This window comes from Pinus tabuliformis, chromosome Q (assembly GCF_031772625.1).
Source record: "Pinus tabuliformis cultivar Carrire ecotype Pingquan chromosome Q, CPIR1, whole genome shotgun sequence".
NCBI lineage: Eukaryota > Viridiplantae > Streptophyta > Pinopsida > Pinales > Pinaceae > Pinus > Pinus tabuliformis.
Window position 1 is genome coordinate 1,365,228,000 of NC_142296.1, and position 25,006 is coordinate 1,365,253,005.

The 25,006-nt window shown below is 40.7% G+C and overlaps 1 protein-coding gene across 1 annotated transcript in view; it reads right to left on the reverse strand.

The window, feature by feature from the left end:
• Window positions 1–3,194: 3,194 nt before the first annotated feature.
• LOC149224999 (cytochrome P450 734A1-like) overlaps window positions 3,195–25,006 on the reverse strand; it is a 142,778-nt gene continuing 120,966 nt past the window's right edge. Inside the window, exons 3-5 of the mRNA XM_089386397.1 lie at window positions 5,010–5,251; window positions 4,169–4,556; window positions 3,195–3,841 (exon numbers count right to left, since the gene is read on the reverse strand). Coding sequence (XP_089242523.1) covers window positions 3,416–3,841; window positions 4,169–4,556; window positions 5,010–5,251 — 1,056 coding nt within the window. The 3' untranslated portion in view covers window positions 3,195–3,415. The remainder of the gene's footprint in view (window positions 3,842–4,168; window positions 4,557–5,009; window positions 5,252–25,006) is intronic.

Here is a 25,006-nt window from a genome sequence, read left to right on the forward strand (position 1 = left end):
CTACTGGGCGAGGATGCATGTTTGCAAGGCAAAGATGAAGATATTCCAGAGGAGGTTGTCCGAGGCCCGCAAGAGAAAGAAAAAGACTAATCCACTCCGTATCTTGGCCGAGGCCTCTCTCACTCACCATGATACTCATTAGCATCCTCCTAGCAGCAAACCCAAGAAATTTTGAGAGTTTTGAGGCATTTTTAGCATTTTTGGGAATTTTACAGGTTTTGGCCATTTGACTGGTCTCACCCCGCGCGTGACCAGTCATGGGGGCAACTCAGAACGGGGAAAACTTTGCATTTTTGGAATTGTCATGCAAAAATACACTTGCCTATGGATGGGTTTCAGATTTTATGGAGATTTGGGTTTCCAAAAGCTCAAAATACATGCAATTTTTGACTTTCTGCCCCTATTTTGAGTTGCAGAAAGCTGTCTTGGGAGAAATGACTTTTGAGGGGTCAAATCAACTCCAAATTCAGAAATTCCAGTGGGGTTGGAAAGTAGACTCGCAGATCTTTCCAACGAGCTATCTTGCACCTGATTTGGACACCGGGAAGACCCTCAAACAGAGCTGTGAATGTGCGCGACCAGTGAGAGTGATGTGCGCGACCAGTCAGGGAATTTTGCCTGTTTTGACCAGTTCGGCCAGCAAAACACTGTTTTCATCTTGGTTGACTTTTGAGGCATGTAAATGATGGATTTTTGTGTAATTTTCATGGCACTTATATGCTTTTACTCTCCTTCATCACTTCTAGAAGATTCTTTGATGTAAATGGTAAATATTTAATGCATGGATAGGTTTCCTAAGTTTTAGAGGCAAGTTGTTTTGACTGCCTATTATCTAGTGCTCAGCTTAGAATTAGTTGAAACAGCTCCTAGGAAGCTGAGCTCGACCCCTAGAGGTGGGGAAAGGAGTTAGATCATCTATATTATGCCTTCTCTTGCTCATTTTCAGGGTTGGACTCTTGAGGGAAAAGCTCCTATTGTATATTTTACTTGTATCTCTGCAATTTGAGGAAAAGGAAGACCAGGGTTTTGTAGACATCATTGGGATTCTTGTGGACTCTTGTGTTGATGGTGTGTTCTCTTATTGTAATTGTAAGTGTGTTTATGTGTTCCATCCCTTTCTTTACTGCTGCTAATTAAACAAATGAAGTGATAAAGTTTGAATTCATGCTTGCCATGCTCAGCTTTCAAATTTGTTTAATGTTTATGTTTTCCACTGTCTAGAGAGGATTCAAAGTCATTGTTTGCCCTCTTTAGCTTCTCTTTTTTCTTCCTTGATCATCCATCTCAGCTAAAGGCATCAGCACAAACTCCTACCTTGCCCCAAAGACCCACCTGCAGAAACTGTGTTAAATCCCCGCACCCTAAAATTGCAGATCCTCCAATTGCCACCAAAAAACCCCAAAAAACTTTAAATCAACCTCCTTATCAGTTTACTAGCCTAATATCAGTGTCACTGTATTGGTCATCTCTGTCCATTGAATATTTTACTGAGATTGACCGGAGAGAGCCTTCTCATACCCCGTAGGGCTAGCTACGAGGTGAAATGGTTTGATGTAGCTTTGAGATTTGCCTTTTCAGCCTGAGGTGAAATTTCAAACGCTAACACGCCTAACAGAATTGTACAATTCTTTAACAACCTTGCTAACATGAACAATACCAATAAGCATATTAAAAAATTAATCCATTATGCAATTATAAGATATCAGTCCTCTACTTTGTAAGCATATTCAATAATCTCTAAATTTGAAATTCAACATCTTGAGAGACATTAATTTAGAAATCCAAAGCTTTCTCTTAAATATTCAGCTTTTCCAACATACCATAATTGCATAAAACTCCTCTACTACAAATCTTCATGCCTCATTTTTTTGCAATTGAGGTTTTATCATCTACACTAACTACCAATATTAGTGTTGAATAGTTAAAAATTAGAAACAATGGGCATGGAAAGAAATCAAATCAAACTTTGCAAGCTTTGCTTTCAAAATTTTGTTAACTTAAAAATTTGTTCTAATAATCGAAGAACTAAACTTTGTAGTCGTCAATGGACCTATCCTAAGTGGTTAAAGTCAATAGTCATTATTGTCTCTACTTGTGTTCAATTCTTACTTCTGGCATACTTGCCCCTCGTGCGCTGATTTGCCTCTACAATGTGCCAATTCATGTCAATGGGGTCATGTGTGATCTATGGATGACTTTGATGGATCATGGAGCTAGGTGTGATCAGTAACCAAATTTGCTTCATTATGTTAGATTGAATATGTCATCAAGATGCTCTAACACATTTTCTCTCACTTCAGCTTCTCTCGAATCACAAGGAAAACTTCCAAGAATGCATATGATAATCATAAAGATTATAGTTGTACACAATCATGTGCATATGTAATTCTATATTTATTTATTTTGATGGATGATAGGAAAACTTAAACTTTGAATTGTTTGAACATATTATTAGCAAACAGCAAATACTAAGTTTAGCCGAGCTATTAAAAACACTGAAAACGTCATGCATAAAAAGTGAAGAAAGAAGTACAAGAGGATTACATTTAACAGAGAATAAAGAAAAAATTCTAATGAGTCATGATGATCGTCCTCTACTTTGAAAAAAGAAACCCTAAATACCATAAGTCTCCTTGCAGCAAAGGTAAATCTATGGGTCTGAAAACACATTTTACAGATCGTAGACAAACCACATGTGTTGTTAATAGAATGTCCTATGATACCATAAGTCTCCTTGCAGCAAAGGTAAATCTATGGATCTGAAAACACATTTTACAAATAGTAGACAAACCACGTGTTGTTAATAGAATGTCCTATGATCATCTGCCTCAAAAAATTGTTATTTCCCTGAAAATTGCTCAACTCTAGATAGATCGGAAAGAAGCACAATGTAATGTAAGTAATAACCCTAGTGGCGTATATAAAAGGCTCAGGTGTTAAATGTGTATGTAAATAGTAATAATAGATTCATCATTACCATTAATTTATATTTGTATTAATAGATTCACCATTATTGTTTGTATGTATTGAGTTACTTGGAATTCTTCTAATATCTGACTTACTGCGCAACTTGTCATTATTATACTCTTGGGAGCTGTAATCCACGAATCCATTTAATCCATTTAATGTAAAATTGTGTATACAGGTCAAGGATGCTTTATTACACAAAATCCACCAGGTTCTTTGGCCTCAAAAAGGTTAATTTTTTTTTATATTATTGAAAGTTATAAGATCCACAAATATTTCAATAAATTGTAGGCATTTGCAACATAGAAAATATTTAGCCACACTTATGACCTGCATATGATATGTAAGAAGTTGAACAATATAATCCAATAGCACAACCTAAACTGTGAAGGTTTAGAATCTAGATTCAATATGTGCATGCTTTTTTTGGAAAATCACCATTTTGAGGTTAGTTCATGTGGAGGATCACCTGGGCTCCATGTTGGGGTCGCGTGGTGAGAAACGCGCCAGGTGCATGAGCATAAGATGGCGAAGTGACAAAAGAAAATTGTTGCAGAATCATGGCTAATACTACTTTCGCTTCCAACAGAGCAAAGTTCTGTCCCACACAGACCCTTGGACCAAATCCAAATGGCATAAATGCCAATGGATGTTTCACGGCCTTTGCAATTCCCTCACTAAATCGTGCTGGGTTGAACTCATTTGCATCATTTCCCCACAAAGATTGATCATGGTGGATTGCAAGGATTGGAAGGACAAGATAAGTGCCTGCAGGAATTGAGAGCCTTCCAAGCTTCATTGGCTTGCATGCCTGACGTTGTAAACTGTTTGCTGGTGGGTAAAGTCTCAGGGCCTCATGTAGAATCATTCCCACCTGCCAACATGCGTACAAAATTTTTAGTCCCCAGTCAAACCTTCTGAGTTGTGCGAGAATGAAGAATAGTTGTATAATATACTCTTAGGGTCATTTACATATATGCTTGTTTAATTAATTTATATTTTCTATGATTTACCGTCTGGTTCACAATAGGTCCTGTGAAGCAATTCTGTTAAGATCCTAGACTGAAATATCTACTTTTTTCTTGTCTCTTAAAAGTAGCTGATCCCGAAGTTAAAGATTCTACAGTTCATTATTCTAATTTAAAGTATAAAGTAAAAATATGGAATTTCCTTATAAAGGTTTGTCAGAAGCCATCATTACAATTTTAAGATGATTCACACTATCTGCATTCGGAACATTTTTTCCACAGACTTCTAAAACCTCTTTGCGTCCACGTTCCTGCCAGTCTTGATGCATTCCCAGTAAAATCATGGTCCATGTCAACAGGATTGATGTAGTTTCATGTCCTGCGAAGTAGAAAGTCTTGCATTCATCAATGATTTCTTCTGTAGTCATGCGTACATCTTGCAGTTTGTCCCCCAACTGCTTATTTCGGGGAGAGATCATTAGACTAAGCAGATCAGTACCACAGATTCCTGACTCTTCCATGTTAGCAGTCCTTTCCCGAGCTTCAATTACCTGCCTCATGCATTTCCTGAGTTCTTTCTCCAACTTCCAAAGTTGTCTGTTCTTTCTTGTAGGCAGAAACCTGTTGAGTCAGCCGCTCAAACAAATTACAGATGCCAATTCTAGATATTAGAAAAAATTCTAAATCATGGCACATTGCATGGCATGTTGAAGACCTAGAACATGCCCTGATGCCAAGCCTAAAAAAAAGGTCATATCATCCAGTACAACATAAAATATCTCTTCAAAACTAAACCTCAAGTGAATAAGGAACAAAAAAGACACAACATGTCTAACTACAGATAACGGTCCAAAGTTCCTATAAGCAGTTGAGCTTGACAGGATTGATAAATAAACGTAGCAAAAATCCATCTCCCTAGGACAAACAAATGTTCAAACCCTCCGAAGCCACCATTAAATAAAGATCTAACAAGAAAATTGGTGTATATCCAAAAGTTGTTATATCTAAAATACTTTTTACTCAATTGACATTGAAATATCGTGCTGCCATTAAATTAAAACTCAAATTTGTCACCTGAAACCTGGAACACAAGCACTGCGAAATAATTCAGCTATAAGAACCATCTGTTGGGCCTGCAAATTGGAAATGTTCTTTGCCTCTGCATAACTGCCACCAAATGCTGTGCGAGAAATAACATCTGCTGTCAGATTGCAGAACTCCTTAAGCACTTCAACTTCTTCTGCACCAGACAACAACAATTTGCTCCATTCCTCCAACATATTGGTGGTACTTTCAACAATTGTTGGAACCATGCCCTGTTATGGTAGTAGTAAGCTTATTAGTGTTGACAAGTATGCAACTTTTAGAGACCATTCCTGCTATACAATTCTGAATATATATCTGCAATTTGACGTAGATGTCAAAGGACATAGTTTTAAGCAATCTGGCCCATGGTATAGGAGCATGTGTTTTAGCATTAATGACTGTAGTTTTATTAAATACCTGAGTGTATGTAAGCAGAGAATATAAACAATTATATTTAAAGGAAAAAAAGAAAGAAACAAAAACTAGACAGAAATAGAGCAGAGATCTATATTTAATTGTACTATTTCAGACAAAACAACCCTTTTCCTCAAGTAATGGGGTCATTTTTCTAAGTTCCTTCAACATGGCTCTCTCAAGCATCCTATATGCCATACTTGTTCACGGTTTTAGGAAGGCATAGTTCAAACTTCAAAGGGAGGGTTGCACTCCCAGTTTGACTATATACAAAGTGCTTGCAATCCAAAGGAAGAGAGATGTCATCCCTCTCTAACTCCATTCGCCTTGATGATGGGACAAATTACATATACAGGGAAAGAAGATCCGTGAGGATATCAGGTACTGAGAGGGAAAAAGATAACTTCCTTTGTATTATATGATACAAAGTGAGGAAGATGGCATGACAAATACAAAGTGCTTGCAATCGAAAGGAAGAGAGATGTCTGCCCTCTCCAACTCCATAAGCCTTGATGATGGGACAGATCACATATACATGGAAAGAGGAAGATCCGTGAGGATATCAGGTACTGAGAGGGAGAAAGATAACTTCCTTTGTATTATATGATGATGATCTCCCACCATCTAGTACCACTATCCTTAATAATGTTCCCTTCATCTCTACTAAGCCTCAATATTTCATAATTATTGTCCAAATTGAGGTGGGTGCACCCTATTACACTTTAGGATTATTGATTCATCGCACTGACTCTATGATAGGCTACTGCATGCAAGTTAGTTGTAGGTGGTTCAACTTGTTAGAACTTCATTGCAACATTGTCATTGTCATTACTCTCCCTGACAGTAAAGTCATGCTCTATAATCTGGATTTTGTTGTCTCAACTAAGCACCGGTGGCCTGGTGAAGATAGCTATAGTTTCTCTCTATTGCTATTGCATCTAGTCGCAATCAATTATTTGGCATAAGGGGTCCCATTTTCCTGAGTTCAAGGAAAGCCTTCCAGCTAGAGGCTACTGCCTCCTCACCCTAGTTTGCATCCGCTCCTATATTCATTAGTAGATCAACCACTTAATTGTTTTCTTCGTCAGACATGGTTGAAACTCACTAGTTGGAAAGTTCAATGTCAGAGCACAATTGGCTACTGAAAACAAGCTGCATGTGAACACTTTCCAAATTTGCATCAGCACTCTAAGCAAACTTGGATAAGTGGTTGCATGGAGATAAGATAGGATTAGATAGCTAGTTAATGATTATAATGAACATAAATTACAATAAGAATGATATTTCACTACACTTCAATAAGTTGGAACTAAAAGCTGCAATGGAAAATAACTATAGCATAAAGTTAGAAATTCCAAGTGGGAAAAAGATTGGCAACAACTATATATCACTGATTTCTGATAGGAATAAGAGACGAGAAAGCTTGGAGGTTTGGTTGTGTTGGGGATGCTAGTTGTAAGGAAAAATCTTCTCTATTTTTAATCTACTTATTGTAAAGTTGATTTTAATTTGAATCACCATTAGCTCTTATATTACCACTATGGATGAATATTGTGAGTAGAGAATTCTGAATCTTGCAAGTCATGAAATTCGATGTTTTTGGGGTCTTGTTACCCCCTCACATCTAGTGGTAACTAGCAGAGATTTTTTCTTTGTTGATCCACATCATATATAGCAGTCCTAATGATGACATTCAAGGTTCTCCATAGACTGTTTTCCACAGATGCCTCTTGTTACCCCTCTTCCAGTAGGGGTACTCCTAAACTTTTGACCATGCCATTTGTAAGCCCAAATGTGTGTAATTTATAACCTTGTAAGGCCATGTGGGATGAAGTATAAAAGTGTATCCTATATCCCCAAGGGTGGATGGTCATGACCTGTCTTCTTAGCTTTATTTTCATGGTGCCTGGTTTTGTGGCTCTGCTGACTACTCCCTGGTGGACAGTAACTCCCTACCTTGATGGGAATTCTTAGGTGCTGGGTTGTTATGTGAGCATCATGGAGGTGGACCTATTAGGACACATGATTTAAAGGAGCACTTATTGTTTAAAGCCTTGTAAAGGTGATTACATCATGTAAGGGTTGAATCACCAATATTGTCATTATTTTAGTGCACCTCTTTGTTCCCCACATGGACCATGTTCTTATGTATGCACAACCCTTGGGCCATGTCCATCATTCTTCATGGCAATCTCATAATTCATGATGCTTTTTCGCTCCCCAACACAACACCCACATCCTCCAAGGCAAAGAGAAGGTTTGCTGCAACATCCAAGCCAAACAAAGTCATCTCCAAGTCGAACCACTCAAAAGTCAAAACATCTTCCTCAAAGTACCTTTCCAACCATGTGGTCATATTCAAAATGGAGTCGGATTCACTTGGAGCATCCAAGGCTAGTTAAAGGAGCAACATGGCACTTGTTTTGACTCTTGAACAAGCAAGGTGTTAAAGCAAGCTAAAGACACTCACATGGACCAAGATCAACTCATAAGCAAGCAAAATGAAGCCTTAAAGCACAACGCAAGCAAGAATTGGACCAAATTGAAGATGTCCACCTTCTACTAGTCGTTGGACGTCTCCAAGGTCAAACAAGAGGAATGTTGAGCAAGTTAAGCAAGTTGTTGGGCCACACATGCACTCCAGAAAATATTTCAAGCAAAAGCAAGCCATTTTCAAAGGGAACATTAGATTTTTAGGCCAAATAGGCCCCTCCAAGCAAAGCAAGCCTCTTCTTGTGAGACGTTACCTCTAAATGAGGGTTTCAAGCAATGTAAAATTAAATTTTTTGTATTGACTTAGTCTCCAAGCATTTTGTGGATGACAAGTCACATTTTCAAAGGAGCAAAAGGGGGAGAGATGTTGAGAGCCTCATCTATAAACAGAGAGCTCTTTTTCCTTCCAAATCATTGTGAATTGTTGAAATCATTATGCTATAATGTGACTATTTTCATGAAAAGCTTTGGTGTTGACATTGAAGTCGCTTTTTCTTTGTTGTTCTAAATAATTTTCGAAGGCAAATTTGTGATTAACTCAAGACTACTACAAGGCTAGCAAGATCAATCCATTTGAAGGGAAACTTTGTCACTTGGAGAGGGACTTCTATGTGTTTCTTTCTCACTTCTCTTGTCATGTCCCTTCTCAAACACATTAGTAACAGGGTGCTACTACACAATTTTGCACATTTTTTACTATGGAAGAAGACCCCACACTTTTGACTTAGGGACTTCGGGGCCAAATCGACTTTATTTGGCTGCTAGTGGAATGTGGGGGCCACCCACATGGGAGTTCGAATTAGCCATTCGAATAGCTTGGAGGGAAAGTCGAATGGGTGGATGGAGGGGCCCACATGAGGCTAAGGAGGCCCAAGGAGTTATAAGGAGAGATCAGCTCTCATTTTGGTTTCATCTTTGACATTTGCAAACAACTACTCAACTGTTCACTCTGTTGTTTAGCTGAGTCAACCGGTTGTTTAGCCACGAGTCTCTCAAGCGGGAGATTCAACCTCTACTTCAGGGGACCATCCGTGCCCGCCATAGGGAGGTTGTTCTACAAGGGTTTCCAAGAGTTCTGGGGCGGTGACATAGCACCAGTAACCAGCACAGAGCAAGGAGTGCATATTTTTGGGCAGTCAGGAAACACACAGAGGGAGATTGTGGCCAACAAAGATCATATTGCTTGTCGGGGAGTTAGGGAGGTGAGGTAGCAGCACTAGACCAACATTCTTGCTGGGTTTTACAGCCAGCTGAGCCAGCATTCTAGTAGTTCGAATTGCTGGGCTGAGGGACAACGCAGAGGCCACTTAGCAGATTTTCGTGGAGCTTGGGAGCAAGTGATTTTGGCCAAGAGTTCATCTGTGAAGTCAGGGGTTGGATAGCAAGAGTGAACCCAACACTTTGGAGGTGTTTTCAGGAGGATTTACAGACATTTTCCAGCAGGCCGAGTTTTGCAGCTACAATTGAGGTGAGACTCTAAGGGGGTCGAAAATCAGAATACCAAACCAGCTAAAATCCCTTATGGGTTTTTCTGGCTTTAGGCCAAGGAGTCCGGGGTTAAACACATACAATTTTCTGGGGAGTATAAGTGCACTTTCCAACCATTTGAACTTCAACAGAGAGGTAGTTTTCTGGGCAGCGCAATGCAAATTGGTGGAGCAGTTGGGTAGCCTTTAGCTCATCCATTTTCCCACCTGGGTTTGGTCATGCTTGTCCATTTGAGACAAGCCCAGGTGCACCATCTTGTTATCTATTGTATTTTGCCTTCAGAAACTTAATAAAATGGTTCAGCAGTTCCCTATTTACAACTTTTTTGTGGATGCTTGATGTGTATTTCCTTTTTATAATTTGATGCAAAGATTATTTGCTTGTTATCTGTTTTATTCCTGTTTAGGATCATTAAAGTGGTATCAGAGCCTAGTTCTTGGCTCAGCTGTGGGGATTGTCTCCTATGAGAGAAGGGGACGAACAGAACATCACCTACCGTAGACAGAGGTATAGGAGCAGAGAAAGGGAGTTAGAGATTACTCCAGATACAGAGGACAGGGGGAAAGCAGTAACAGAGGAGGAGGTAATGGCAGAGCCCAAGAGTAGGGAAGCGATGGCTTTCGACAGCCTCCTGAAGGCCCTGAGTGACTTAGCCAAGGGTCAGAAAGATATGCTGGAAGAGATCAAGTTGCAGAACAGAGAGAAGACCACTCCTAGAGCGTTTCTTTTTGGGGAAACTTTTGGGGCCTTTAAGCCATTTGATCATCCCTCACCAGTAGCACAATGCCCTTCCGCCAGTGTGCCAACTCGTGCTTCACTACCTTCTTTCATGCTAGTGGAACAAATCGAACCTGCAAGGGAGGAAGACCCCTTAGATGGGAGATTACTTCAGAGAGTGGCAGTCTATGGAGGAAGATTTTAAAGAAGCCCTTTCCTTTAGAGATTACTGCAAGCTCAAGCAGAGTGAGAAGAACAAGGGGTATGGAGGACAAGGGACCCAGAACTATGAGCTGCAGAGGACCATAGGGAGGATGTGTTTCCCTACTTTTGATGGCTCTGCCAAGTGCACAGCCAAGGCTTGGGTTGAGAAGATGGACACCTACTTCCAACTCAACCGGAAGACGGAGCAGGAAGCCATTAAGATGGCCACACTGCACATGGAGGGTGAAGCCCATGACTAGTGGTTTCATGGCTTGACCACCCTAGGGCATGCCCACGTGGCTTCATATGGGGACTTCACCAGGAGGGTGGTGGAGCGATTTGATCAAAGAGACCTGGAGGCTCATTTCAAAGAGCTGACCCAACTGTGCCAAACAGGCAACTCAGAGCAGTACATCTCAGATTTTTTGTGTGTGTTAGTGATGGTCCTGGATCTATCCGAGGCAAGGAGGGTGTATACCTTCATTGAGGGCTTGCTTGAGCCCCTATGTGCACTATTGCAGTCACGTAGACCCTCCACACTGCAGGAAGCACTCTTGTGTGCCAAAGATCTACAGGGGGCCATCCCTAAGACTAGAGCACCATTTCCTACACGGAAATGGTCCCTCGTTATTCATCATGGATTATTCGTTTAAACCATGTCATTTTACTGACGATCTCCATGATTTTCCGGAGGTGGCCATTTCTAAATTACCTGTGTTCTCGGGTGGTGATTCAGTCGCTGTTAAAAGGCATCTATGCTTGTTTACTCGTATAATGATCATATATTGTAGACCCCCTCAGTATAATCATGAGGATGTCAAAATGCGTCTTTTTGTCTTTTCTTTAGAGGGTGATGCTTTGAATTGGTTTAACAATTTTCCTAAGGATTCTTTCACTTCTTTACAAGACATTGTCAATTCCTTTAAAGATAGATATGGTGATCCAAACAGCTCGCCTTGTGCCCCTAAAATTCTGCAAAAGAAAGAAAGTAATCTTATAAAAGGTCCAGCTGTCGACGAAAGATTTCAAGATCAGAATGTGCCATCCACTTGTACCATTGCAGATCAAATCCATGATAGTGGAAAAGTAGGGACAAATGACAATGAAAAGGAAGATCAAAGGCAAATTATACAAGAACTAATGCTGCTGGTAAAAAATATGGAGATCAATCAAACTAATTACATCAATGATGTGAGAACTTTATGCACCCACCTGGAAAAACGTAATAGGGAGATGGAGATCATGCAAAATCAGCATACTAAGGAAATTGAGGCCATGAAGATTAATCATGACACAAAAATTTGTTTTATGCAAAGCAAGTTATCAGGCTTAGAGGAAAATATGGCGACCATGAAAGCTAATCATGATAGGGAAATTAATTCTATGCAAAACAAGTTATTTACTATGGATGAAGAAATGACTATCATGAAATTCGATCATAATAATCAGCTAGCTACCATGCAAGCAAATCATAAGGAAGAGATAAACTCTATGCAGCATTGCTTGATGACCATAAAGGAAAAAGACAATAAAGTAATAAACGATATGGAAGCTAATCAGATATGTCTTCAGAAAAAGTTATTGACCATGGAAGAAAATCATGCCAGGGAAATCAGTTCTATGAAAGTTGAACACTGTAGCCAGATAAATGCTATTACAATACAGGTACATAAATTTCAACAGCGGATTAAGGATGAAAGAAACCAGGAAACATCAATAGATCAGGAGCCTTCTCATTTGCCACAACAAGCTCTATCTTATTATGAGGAGGTCATTGGTTCGATTGAAAGGTGGTTAATTGAAGGTGATCCAGATAAAATTAAAAACGATAAAGATAAAATGCAAGATAAAGAAAGACATGTCACACATATCTTACATACTTCATCTACGAGCTTTGAAACAGAAAGTTCCACGTCATCAGTAATACAGCCTGCCACAAAGAAAAAGCACAAGAGAAAGAAAATGAGAAGAAGATTTGATGCATCAGACCGCCGCGAGCAGCTTGATTTTTGGATAGGAAAAAGTCCTACCATATGCAGAATTGGACATGGCACATCCGACAAGCAGCCGACAGATTTGCCTGAAACCAGGCAAATGCTCAGTATACATTATATTGAACACATCTGATGCCATGGGGCATCCTTTGTATTGTATTTCTAAACCTACTCCTTGTCATTTCAGCATTTCATTTCTGTTTTAGGATTAGATTTGTTTTTCCAGATAGTTAATAAATGAAGATCTTATATCTTTCTTGTGCTTAATGTTGTATGATGATTTTTGGATGGACACTACTTATGTTTTATTTGTGTGTTGTGTGGATGCAGATTCTGGATTCTCACATTCCTGCAGTGCAGCAACGTGTCCCCAAGTGGAGCCAGATGTTGACCATGTCAACTACCCATAGCAGTACACCCCCTTTTTCGAAAAAGGGATAGCGCTTGATTGACATGTCCGTGCCATTCGATAGTCATCGTCAACTTGATCAATTTATGTTGTAAACCCAGTCTGCATGTGTAAATTGTAAATAATCTTAGCAGAGTTGAGTCATGTATGTAAATTGCTTAGGTGGACCTAATTTTCTAGTGATAATCTATGTTCCGGAAGGTTTTTTGTCTCACCGATCCATGATCGGCAAAGTTTTCCTTCAGCCTAACCCCAAAGCTGAAATGGATTTTGTCATTAGAATCTTAGGAGAATCCTAGTGTGTTAATCTGCTAGATTATAGTTGTGTCACAGAACTGGGTGGTCTATGAGGGTCTATGTCAAATGGGTTTTCCCCCTTGAGATGTAAAATTGTAAAAGTCATGATGTAAAGTGTTTTGAGGGTTGAAAATGTTTTAATCCCCTCATAAGTCATAAGTCCTAAGTCCTAGGTCCTAGGCGATTTTTCCGAAGGCTAAGTTCGAGAATCCAAAAATAAAAATATAAAAAATTAAAGATATAAATAATAAAAAATAAAAAAAAATAAAAAAATTTAAAAATATAATAATAATAATAATAATAATAATAAATTTAAAAAAAATAAAAAATAAAATAAAATAAAATTTATAAAATAAATTAAAAAATTAAAAAAAAAATAATACTTAAAAATATATATATATAATAAAATAAAATTAAAAAATAAATAAATAAATAAAAATTGAAAAAATAATAAAATAATGAAGTAAAATAAAATAATAAAATAAGTCTAAATTTTGAGAAAACAAATGCAAAATTTTAATTTATTAAAATTTCAACGGATGAGATTAAAAGATATCTTGATCCTCATTGACGGTCGAGATCATTTTGACATGGATCACTCGAACTAGCCGTTGGGAAATTTTCTTTTAAGAAGGGTGCTAGGGGTCATTTGAGATCAGATTGGATCTGAAAGTCTGGTGCTAAAGAAAGCTCTCTTGTAGTCAACTTTTTGTGCAATAAAGAAAGACTTTGGGGTTAAAAATCTTGCTGGTGTTACTCTTCTGAAAATGCTGTAAGATGATTTATTTTTCTGCATAATTTTATTTTCAGCTATTGATTTTAGCTTGATGAAGATTAATTCAGGCATGGGTATCTTGTCTGATCTCTGGGGTTTGAATGATAGTTTAGATTCTGAAATATAATGGCAGGTATCTCCATTTGATCTAGGTTTCACTATTGTTTTCTCCCTCTATGTTAATGGTTGATTTTAAGCTGTGCAGGAAATCTTAGTTTTGAGTTTACCGGGTGTTAGGGGAAGTTCTCGGCTGAACCAACTAACTCCCGAATTGTGTTTTCTGAAAGAGCCCAGCCAGTTTCAATCCTGGGCTTATCATTTGAATTTTTTTATGAATGGATGCAGGGTCTTCTGAAGCACCTAACATTAAAATTGAAATTCTGAAAATATAACTGTAGATTATTGACGAATCTAGCTGCTAAAGAGTCTTAGATCTGTAACTGTAAATTCGTAGCTGGTTTGAAGGGTTTTATTTTTTCCTTGCACATATTGTTTCTGGGTATTTTGTTTTGCCATTGCAGGTTACAAATTTGGAAAATTTTTGTGGGGTTTTCAGCAGGCAAATCTGCAGCAACATGATCTAAAAAAAAAAATCTGAATGCAAGACAATTTAAAATTTACTGGAGAATTTGCAGGTTTTCTTTGAAGAAATTCGAGGGTTTTTCCAGGCTATCTGTTTGCTGCCTGGGATTTCATTTTCACAAAAGGTTTCCAAATTTTTTATGCTATCTATTTGCTGGGGTTTCATTTAAAATTGCTTTCCAAAAATATCAACCAACAATCTTGCATTCCAAGGGTTTTAAAATCATTCATTTTCAGATCTAAAATTTTTTTATGAGGGTTTCAAGAAATCTGAAGGAGAGCGAGTTAAAAATTTTTGTCAAGATTTCTGGAAAATATTTAAAGCTCCTCTCACTCTGCTGCAAATCAAATCCTTGTCTCCTCACAACTCCATTTCTGCATTTCTCTTCAGCATTACTTCCTGCGGATTCCTTCCACGCTGCTCCAGCACCTGCAAACAAAACAAAAAAATAAAAAATAAAAAATATTTTGAAAAAGCTTAATAAAAAAAAAATTGAAAATTCATTTTTTGTGGTCCATTTTTCTATAGCTAAACGCACTTAAAATGTTTATTTACAAGTTGGCTATATGAAAGTGGTAGCTGGTCAGCATTTAAATTTTATGATCATTTAAAGCATTTAATTTTTCTTGAAGTTTAATTGCTGGATCATTTAAAGGCGTTGTGCATTTGTTGAAAATCTTACATCGCTTGGGTTATTTGATGATAAATGATTGTTCTACATGGTTTATATTTCTGCAATATTCAATAAATAATCATTTAATCATTAGCTCCTTAAGGCACTGGTCTATTAACTTAATAAAATCAATTAAGTGCTTGTTTCCCCTCGTGTCTCCCAACCCAACTGGTCCACAGTTGGTCATCCATTGTCCCATAGGGTCTACCCCCCTTAGCCGCGGGAGACAGGCTTAAACGGAGAGATCGGGGATCAGGGTGACAGTGCCCGATCTGAGCGTTGTCGTGACAATCTGTGCGACAACACCCCTTTCCCACAAAAGGGGCATGAGACTAGACCCCCACCTCAAAGGACCACACAGGGGAGGGGGCAGTTAGATGAGGAGACACGGAAGGACCTACGGAGGAGGAAGCTGTGCTTTACATGTAGATAGCCCTGGGCACCAGGCCATTGGTGCACTATTGGGAGAGCACACTACATTAAGATTTTTTCTGACAGTGACCAGGAGGACGAGGTGGAGCAGGATTGTGGTGGGACAGATGGCGAGAATCTGATAGATAGAGGGCCACCACCACCACCTCCACAAGGTGGGGCATTCCTTGCCCCAGCAGGGGGAGTTCTTGCTTCCTTATGTGGGATTCCCAAATTTATGACTCTGAGGATCAAAGGCACCATACAGGGGCAGAGGATGTTAGTGCTAGTTGACAGTGAGGCTACCCACAATTTCATAGATGCCTAGTTGGTCCATAGGAGGGGCCTCACCACAGCTGAGTTCAAGGGCTTCTCAGTCCTAGTACCAGGCGATGGTACCATACAGTGCACTAGATATGTGCCTTTCTTGACAGTAGTTATGGGGAACTACTTGATGACAAACCATTTCTTTGTGGTCGATGTGCCAGATACCAACGTGGTGATGGGTGTCCAGTGGTTGTATTCCCTTGGGCTAGTCACGATAGATTGGAGGAAGCCAGAGATGGAGTTCATTGGGCCGGATGGAAAACTGGTAGTCTTTAGAGGCATGCAATCTTATCCACCTTAGACAGTTTCAGCCCATAGGATGGAGGCAGACTTACGACATGGGGACATTGCATGGGCAGTTGAGCTGAGGATCTCAAAGGCTGGAGGACAGGCTCAGCCACCACTGGCAGACATACAGGCTTTGCTAGATAGGTATGCAGTAGTGTTTGGGGACATTCCACCAGAGCAGCCACCAGACAGAGGATTTGAGCACACTATTGAGTTGGAGCCGGGTGTGCAGGCAGTGATCACCACCCCTTACAGGCATCCCAAAGCCTATAAGGACGAGATAGAGAAGGCCATCTAGGAGCTACTAGCATTGGGCCATATCAGGCCAAGTTCTAGTCCTTTCGCTTCTTCAGTGGTGTTGGTGAAGAAGAAGGATGGAACCCTTCAGATGTGCATTGACTACCGGGCCCTCAACCAGAAGACACTGAAGAACCGATACCCCATTCCCCGCATAGATGAGTTGATGGATGAGCTTAGAGGAGCCAAGTACTTCTCTAAGATTGATCTGCATTCAGGGTACCACCAGATCAGGGTGAGGGATCAGGATATCCCTAAGATAACTTTTCGGTCCCACTATGGGCACTTTGAGTTCCTGGTCATGCCATTTGGGCTAACCAACGCTTTGGCCACCTTCCAGTCATGCATGAACCATGTCCTCCGGGGACAGTTGAGGAGGTTCGTGCTAGTTTTCTTCAATGACATTCTGATTTATAGCCAAACATGGGAGGAGCACCTCCAACACTTGGAGGAGGTATTGCGCATTCTGGAGGAGCAACAGTTTTATGCCAAGCTCTCCAAGTGCAAGTTTGGGTTGACATAGATGCTCTACCTGGGGCATATCATTGGTGTTGATGGGGTGGAGGTCCACGAGGAGAAGATTCAGGCCATCCGAGATTGGCCAGTACCCCGAGATGTGACTACACTGAGGGGTTTCTTGGGCATTTGCAACTACTACAGAAAGTTTGTCAAAGGTTTCTCACAGCTGGCAGCACCCTTGACCGACTTGACCAAGAAAGGGGCCTTCACATGGACTGATGGAGCACAGGTTGCCTTCAACGCCTCAAGGAGGTGATGAGCAGTTGCCCTGTCTTGGCACTTCCATATTTTTACCAACCATTCATGGTGGAGTGTGATGCATCCGGGGTAGGAGTTGGAGCAATATTGTCACAGGAGGGGCATCCCATTGCTGTCGAGAGTCGAAAGCCCCTACCGCATGAGTTGTCATATTCCATATATGACAAGGAGATGCTGGCCATTATGCATGCATTGGTCAAGTTCCGCCAGTACTTGGTGGGAAACCGGTTTCAAATGAAGACTGCTCACAACAGTCTTTGACATTTCATGTGGCAGCAGGGCCTCAATGACAGGCAATAGAGATGGGCTAGCAAGGTGCGAGCCTATGACTTCAATATAGAGTATGTACGGGGAATGCACAATGTGGTGGTCGATGCTCTATCTCAAAGACAGGCCGTGTTATCTTTCATGAGCCTCTGCCTTGATTGGAAGGCTCAATTGTTGGTGGAGTACTCCAAAGACAGGAGGGCATGCGAGGTATTGGAGGGTACCCATGCAAATGAGCGTTAATGAGTGATGGATGAGGTCATCTATTACAAGGGGTGCGTTTTCTTAGTGCCCAACTCACAGTTGAGGGAGAGGGTACTCCAGGCAGCCCATGATTCACCATTGTCTGGGCACCAGGGGTTTCGAAAGACTTATATGGCTATCCGAGAGAGATTCACATGGAAGGGCCTCAAGGGGGACGTGCTGCAGCATGTACGTGAGTGTGAGGCTTGTCAGAGGAACAAGGGGAAAATTACCCACCTCGCAGGATTGCTACATCCACTTCCCATCCCTGAGGGAAAATGGGAAAGTATTTATATGGATTTCATCACAGGGCTCCCCACGGTGTAGGGGAAGGATTGCATCTACGTAGTGGTCGACAAGTTGACCAAATTTACCCACTTTTTCTTCATCCCCACCATGTACATGACTGCAAAGGTTGCAAAACTGTTCTTCTGGGATATTTTCAAATTGCATGGGCTCCAGAAGATCATAGTGAGCGATAGGGACAACAGATTCATGAGAGGCTTTTGGCAGTAACTCTTCAGACTGGTAGGGACGAAGCTCACTCCTAGCACCAGCGATCACCCTCAAACAGATGGCCAGACGAAGAGAGTTAATCAGTGGTTGGAGGGGTACTTGAGGAACTACGTGACCGGTCAATAGAGGACTTGGATTCAATGGTTGCATCTGGGCAAGTACTGCTACAACACCATGCACCACATGTCCATCGGTATGACTCCTTTCCGTGCTCTTTATGGATATGATGCATTGTCTTTTGCTGATATTGTTTTTGGAGACAGTCGGGCCCCAAAGGCCAAAGACTAGGTCCAAGAGAGCCAAGATATCCTCAAGTCTCTCAAGGATAATTTGGTGACAGCCCAAAATCAACAGAAAGTTTACGCAGACGGGCATAGGACAAAGAGACACTTCGAGGAGGGGGACTTGGTGTACCTCTAGCTGCAGCCTTACAAGCAGTCCACGCTGAAGCAGAAGGGGGCCGAGAAGCTACAATCATGCTTCTATGGGCCCTACCGGGTGATTAGATGAGTTGGGGAGGTGGCTTATGAGCTAGAGTTGCCTCAAGGGAGTAGGATCCATAATGTTTTTCACGTCTCGTGCCTTAAGAGGGTGTTGGGACAACAGGTGACAGCAACAGCTGATCTACCCCCACTAGATGATGAGGGCCACTTGGCATTGGAACCAGAGGCCATTTTGGAGAGAAGAGAGAGGAAACTAAGGAGCAGGACCATCAGGGAGTTCTTGGTGCACTGGAGGAACTTGTCGGATGAGGATGCCACCTAGGAGGGTAAGCACATATTGGAGCACCCAACTTTGAGGTTGCTTGAGGGCAAGCAACATTTGGGAGGGGAGGACTGTCATGTCCCTTCTCAAACACATTAGCAACAGGGTGCTGCTACACAATTTTGCACATTTTTTACCAAGGAAGAGGACCCCACACTTTTGACTTAGGGACTTAGGGGCCAAATCGACTTATTTGGCTGCTAGTGGAATGTGGGGGCCACCCACATGGGAGTTCGAATTACCCATTCGAATAGCTTGGAGGGAAAGTCGAATGGGTGGATAGAGGGGCCCACATGAGGCTAAGGAGGCCCAAGGAGATATAAGGAGAGATCAACTCTCATTTTGGTTTCATCTTTGACATTTGCAAACAACTAGTCAACTATTCACTCCTGTTGTTTAGCTGAGTCAACCGACTGTTTAGCCATGAGTCTCTCAAGCGGGAGATTCAACCTCTACTTCGAGGAACCATCCGTGGCGCCCTAGGGAGGATGTTCTACAAGGGTTTTCAGGATTTCCAGGGCAGTGACATAGCACCAGTAACCAGCGCAGAGAAAGGTGTGTATCTCTGGGCAGCCAAGAAACACGCAGAGGGAGATTGTGGCCAGCAAAGATCATATTTCTTGTCGGGGAGTTGAGTTGAGGTAGCAATAGTAGACCAACATTCTTGTTGGGTTTTACAGCCAGTTGAGCCAGTAGTTCGAATTGCTGGGTTGAGGGATAGCGCAGAGGCCACTTAGCAGATTTTCATGGAGCTTGGGAGCAGGTGATTTTGGCCAAGAGCTCATCCGAGAAGTCAGGGGTTGGATAGCAAGGGTGAACCCAACACTTTGGAGGTATTTTCAGGAGGATTTACAAATAGTTTCCAACAGGCCAAGTTTTGCAGCTACAACTGAGGTGAGGCTCCAAGGAGGTCAAAAATCAGAAGTCCAAACTAGCTAAAATCCCTTTTGGTTTTTCTGGGTTTAGGCCAAGGAGTCCAAGGTTAAAAGCATACAATTTTATGAGTATTATAAGTGCACTTTCCAGCCATTCGAACTTCAACAAAGAGCTAGTTTTCTAGGCAATGCAGTGCAGATTAGTGTAGCAATTGGGCAGCCTTCAGGTCAGCCATTTTCCCACCTGGGTTTGGTCATGATTGTCCATTTGAGACAAGCCCAGGTGCACCATCTTGTTATCTATTATATTTTGCCTTTAGAAACTTAATAAAATGGCTCAACATTTCCTTATTTACAGTTTTTCTGTGGATGTTTGATGTGTATTTCATTTTTATAATTTGCTACATAGATTATTTGCTTGTTATCACTTTCATTCCTATTTAGGATCATTACATCTCTCTTGTTGGTGTCAAGTAAGTATTGGATCTCCTTGTTGGTCCATACCTAAGGTTCCTCAACAAAGGTTTCATTTTATTTCATGTCATAATTGATATTATGGTTGAAGGCTTTCCCCTTGAGAGAGATCTCTTTTGGTAGGGCTTGGTTTCATAACTTGTCTTGATTAGATAAAGAGATAAGGATTATACCTCTTTGCCTTAATTCACAAGCATTGGACAACCTACTTAAGAGGGGAATCTATCATAACCCCAATAGCCCTAGTGGAGATAAGGAACTTAAGCCCTAATACAACAGTTGATCAATATTTTCAAAATTCTTGCAATTGCCTTTTATTATTTATATTATTCAAAAAATTGTAAAAATAGAAAAATAGAAAAATTTAACCATAAAAATAAGAAGTGATTTGTGGAATATGTTTCATTTTTTTTTATAAAAAAATGAATAAATTACATTTTTGAATTTAAGCATTCTTTTTGGAAAATGTGCCATATTGAAGACCTAATTAAAATGGCACTCTTGTTTTATGCTCTAAAGGCTCATTTGAGAGTTTTTAAGGTGTCTTCACAATCTGAATTTTATTTACAACAATATTTGCAAAGATTAGTGAGGCCCATTGCCTAAGGTTGCATGAAAGGTTGTCTTTGACCTCTTATAAGCCATAGATATATTTTTGAAATGTTTTCATAGCATATCTTCAAAATGTAGAAGTATTTAAAGTTTCCCTAGGTGCATCAAAAGGTTTTATCTTGATTAGGGAACTTTCTGATAAAAATCGAGTTTATTACCTAAATGACTCTCCAGGTGAGATACCTGGAGAGTGTATAAACACTCATGCACACACACTGTTACATTACATAGAATTAGATCAGGAGAACAAAGTAGTAATATAGGCTTTCACACAATCAGGGTGGTTTCAACCACTCCCTAGATAGTAGGACCTAAAACCTAATCTTAGAGTCTCAATCCTATCCTTAACTAACTGTATCTTTCTCCATTAATTCTAACACTCCCCCTTAATGGAGAAAGGGTACTAAACAATAACATACGCCTGCTGATCTCAGTCTCAGCTAGGCATACAATGGTAAAATACAGAGCTTTCATTTTTGTCTTCTTGCAACAAAGCCCATACTTGTTCATTTGTGGATGAAGCTTCATCTTCACTTTCTTTGCCATGAGGTAGTGCTGTATCTTCACCTCATTTCTTCCCCTGTGAAGGAAAGCTTGAATTCTTATTCTTCCCCTTCTCAGAATTATGGCAGGCTGGATAGGAGAATTTTCCTTCTCACTATTTCCGGTGTCAACCATCTGAATGCCAGCGATGATGTCTTCACCATTCATTACTGCAACTTCTGTGTTGACTTCATAAAGACATGGTGTTTCAAGCCATGCTTCAAGAAACTTCAATTCTTCTTCAAACTTCGTTTTTTTTCCTACCTCCCAATATCTGCATAAAAAACAATGTTCGATTTATAAAGAGGACCACATTTACTTTTGTCTTCTTGCTCCTTCACGAAAACTTTCATTTCTCCATCTCTCCCTACTTCATCCCTTTCTGCTATCATAGTTATGCCTTCAGCCTCTTCACTCAGTTCTGTTGCTGCAGGCATTTTCTGCATTTGATTTGTATGTGAGGATAGGCCTTCCTTCTCACCAAACAGTAATTCATCAATAAGATGTTTTTCAATCATCAAATTGATCCACTCATCATGAGGTATATAAGTCTCATCAAACTTAATTTCTGCATCTGGAAAAATTTCAGGTTCTACAATGATGGATGTGTTTTCATCATCACAAGTTTCAATTACAGACACACATTCATCACCCATCATTGCATCTTCAGTTTCACAATCAAATATGGGAATATCTTTAGCATCATTTCCCTCATTCAAACAGTATTTCATTTCTAAAACATCCCATAAAAATTTTGCACTAAGAATCTCTCCATATTCATATATTATGTTGAGTATGATGTTGTCATCTACTGCAGATGTTATAAGACTTAATGTTGATGCATCTCCACTATCATTAATAACATCTTCAACATAATCCAGTAAATTTACCTTCCATAGTACTGTTTTCATTTCATTTGCCCATATTTCATAATTCATACCTGAAAAAGACGGTAAATCTGGCATTAACCATTTAATAATCTCACCAAATTCCAAATCTGCATCTTGATCAACAGCTGGTCCATCACCGTCAACCTGAAACACATCACAAAATTCAGCAAAACAATATTTTGCAATTCTCCTTTGATGCTTTCTCCTAAATTTTCTTTGAGACTCTTTCAATTTACTTTGAAGACCCATTTTCTCCCCTATCAATTTCGGATCTGGAAATCGATCCACCACGCTCAAATTCTCCACTTACACTTGAATCTCTCCACTAGCTTTATGGCTCCACAGACAGATCAATCAATCTCCTCTTCAGGGAAATATGAATCTCTAGCCCACTATGCGCAGGTTTGTTCCATGTTTGGTCAGCACTCGGAAGTCCACAGCTTTCCTGTTTGTGCTCCAAACAAACGTTCTCAGCACCAAATCACACAACCAATTCAATGATGTGTGGCCTTAAAAGAAAAAAACGATCTTAAAAAAAAACGAATTCAGTATTTTAAAGCACACCACGCGTCCTTCATAGATTTCGACCAATGTAATATTTGCAATTTGTGACCGTTAATCAGCTTATTTTCCTCAACCTCAATATCTTCTTATCTCACGTGGACAACTTCAAACAAAAAAAAGAATTCCACGTGTTGGTAGCGTATAACCTTTCAGATCTATTGCTGCAACATAATCAACTCCTCCTCGGTAGCCTTTCTATCTTATGGCCACTAATCTGCATCTCTTGGATCGTTTCCATTTGACCTTCTACGCACAGTGCTAATAGTGTGAATCATAGTGTGAGCCAAAGGTCTATCCAAACTTGTGGTCCACCTTTCTAGAAATACCAAGAACCAGAGGCATCCAAGGACATTCAAGCGACGGATTAAGACATGGAATAAAACTATTTCAATATAAACAGGCGATGAGTTCTTCAATGTCGGCAAAAAAAAACTGCAACTCCTTAGGATCTCAAATCATAAACAAATTAATAACGTCGATCATCGAGCAACTCCTCCATGCAGTCACCTGGAGTCTCTTTGGCACCCAACAGCTCCTCTATGCAGCTTCCGAATATAAGAGGACTATAAACTTTTGCTGCTTTTCGGAATCACCGCTGCTACAGGCATCACTGGCTCCTCCACGTGGCAAGGTTGGTGCGAGCTCCTCTCTACCTCGTGGCCTCCCTTAGGCAGGTGTAGGCTCCTCTCGGCGGCGTTCTTGCAGCCTTCTGCACGCTGCAAAACTCAACAGAGAAAAACAAGTCCACGGATTTTCGCTGCGCCCACACAGCTTCCAAGCCACCTACGCAGCCACCACAGATCCACTCCACAATAGCAGATCTCACGACCATAGTAAGCAGGCAACCTTGCTCCATCGGCAACCTCCACGCAGGAAATACGACGCATAAAAAAAACAAAAACTCAACCAGGTAGCAGCACCTCCTAGCAGATGGCATAGCCACACCATGCCTCCTCTGCACTAGATCTGCCAACGATCTCCACACCACTACTGCAATGCCCGCAAACGCGACCTTCAACTCAATCGTAGCAAATCCGACCACCAGGCAATCGGTTAAACTCCTTGACCACGACAAGCATTCATAGGGCCATCGACCGACCCAAATCTGCCGCTCTCCTTTGGTCAACGCCCTGCCTCCTCAGAGCCTTGCCTCGCCAGATTTTGCACGAGCACCAAGACTTGGCCTCCCACGAGAAGGCACTGCCACCAAGCTTCCACTGCGCTTGGATCACAACAATCACAGTCGGCCTCCACGCAGCCTCTATTGACCGCCATGTAGCCTCGATCAGCCTCCACCAGCGATCAGGTCTCCTCCTCGATGCAAGTCTAGCCTCCTCGGCTTCCACACAAGATCCAACACGCAGCACAGTTTAGCAGTCAGCGCATTTATCCACGGGTAGGTCACGAAGCTCTTCGCAACTGTACATGTCGGATTCTCAATGGTCCACCAAAATCTCGCGCCCAGTTTCCATAATAGTGGGCGAGGGAAGGGATACAATGCGCTCGTCGCACTTTTCCACCCAAATCTCGCGACAACTCTACTATAGTCGCGCCCTCACTCAGCTTACAGGATTAACAACCTGAAGCTCTGATACCATGATAAAAACTAATTTTTATTACCTAAATGACTCTCCAGGTGAGATACCTGGAGAGTGTATAAACACTCATGCACACACATTGTTACATTACATACAATTAGATCAGGAGAATAGCCTAGTAACATAGGCTTTCACACAATCAGGGTGGTTTCAACCACTCCTTAGATAGTAGGACCTGAGACCTAATCTTAGAGTCTCAATCCTATCCTTAACTAACTGTATATTTCTCCATTAATTCTAACACTTTCCATTTTTAACCCCTAGGGTATTGGACCCCTAATTCATGCAAGTTTGGATCAAATGGTTGTAATGAACTACTTGCTTGCATATTATTCATTGTCACGGCTATACTTTCATTTTCATTCCAGTCCCCTAGGTCAAACTATTATACTATGACTCCCTAGACAATCACAAAGTCCAAGACAACCTTGTCATAGTGATTATCCCTGAGTTGTCGATCGAGGACACATGGCATGCTGAGATAACACTAG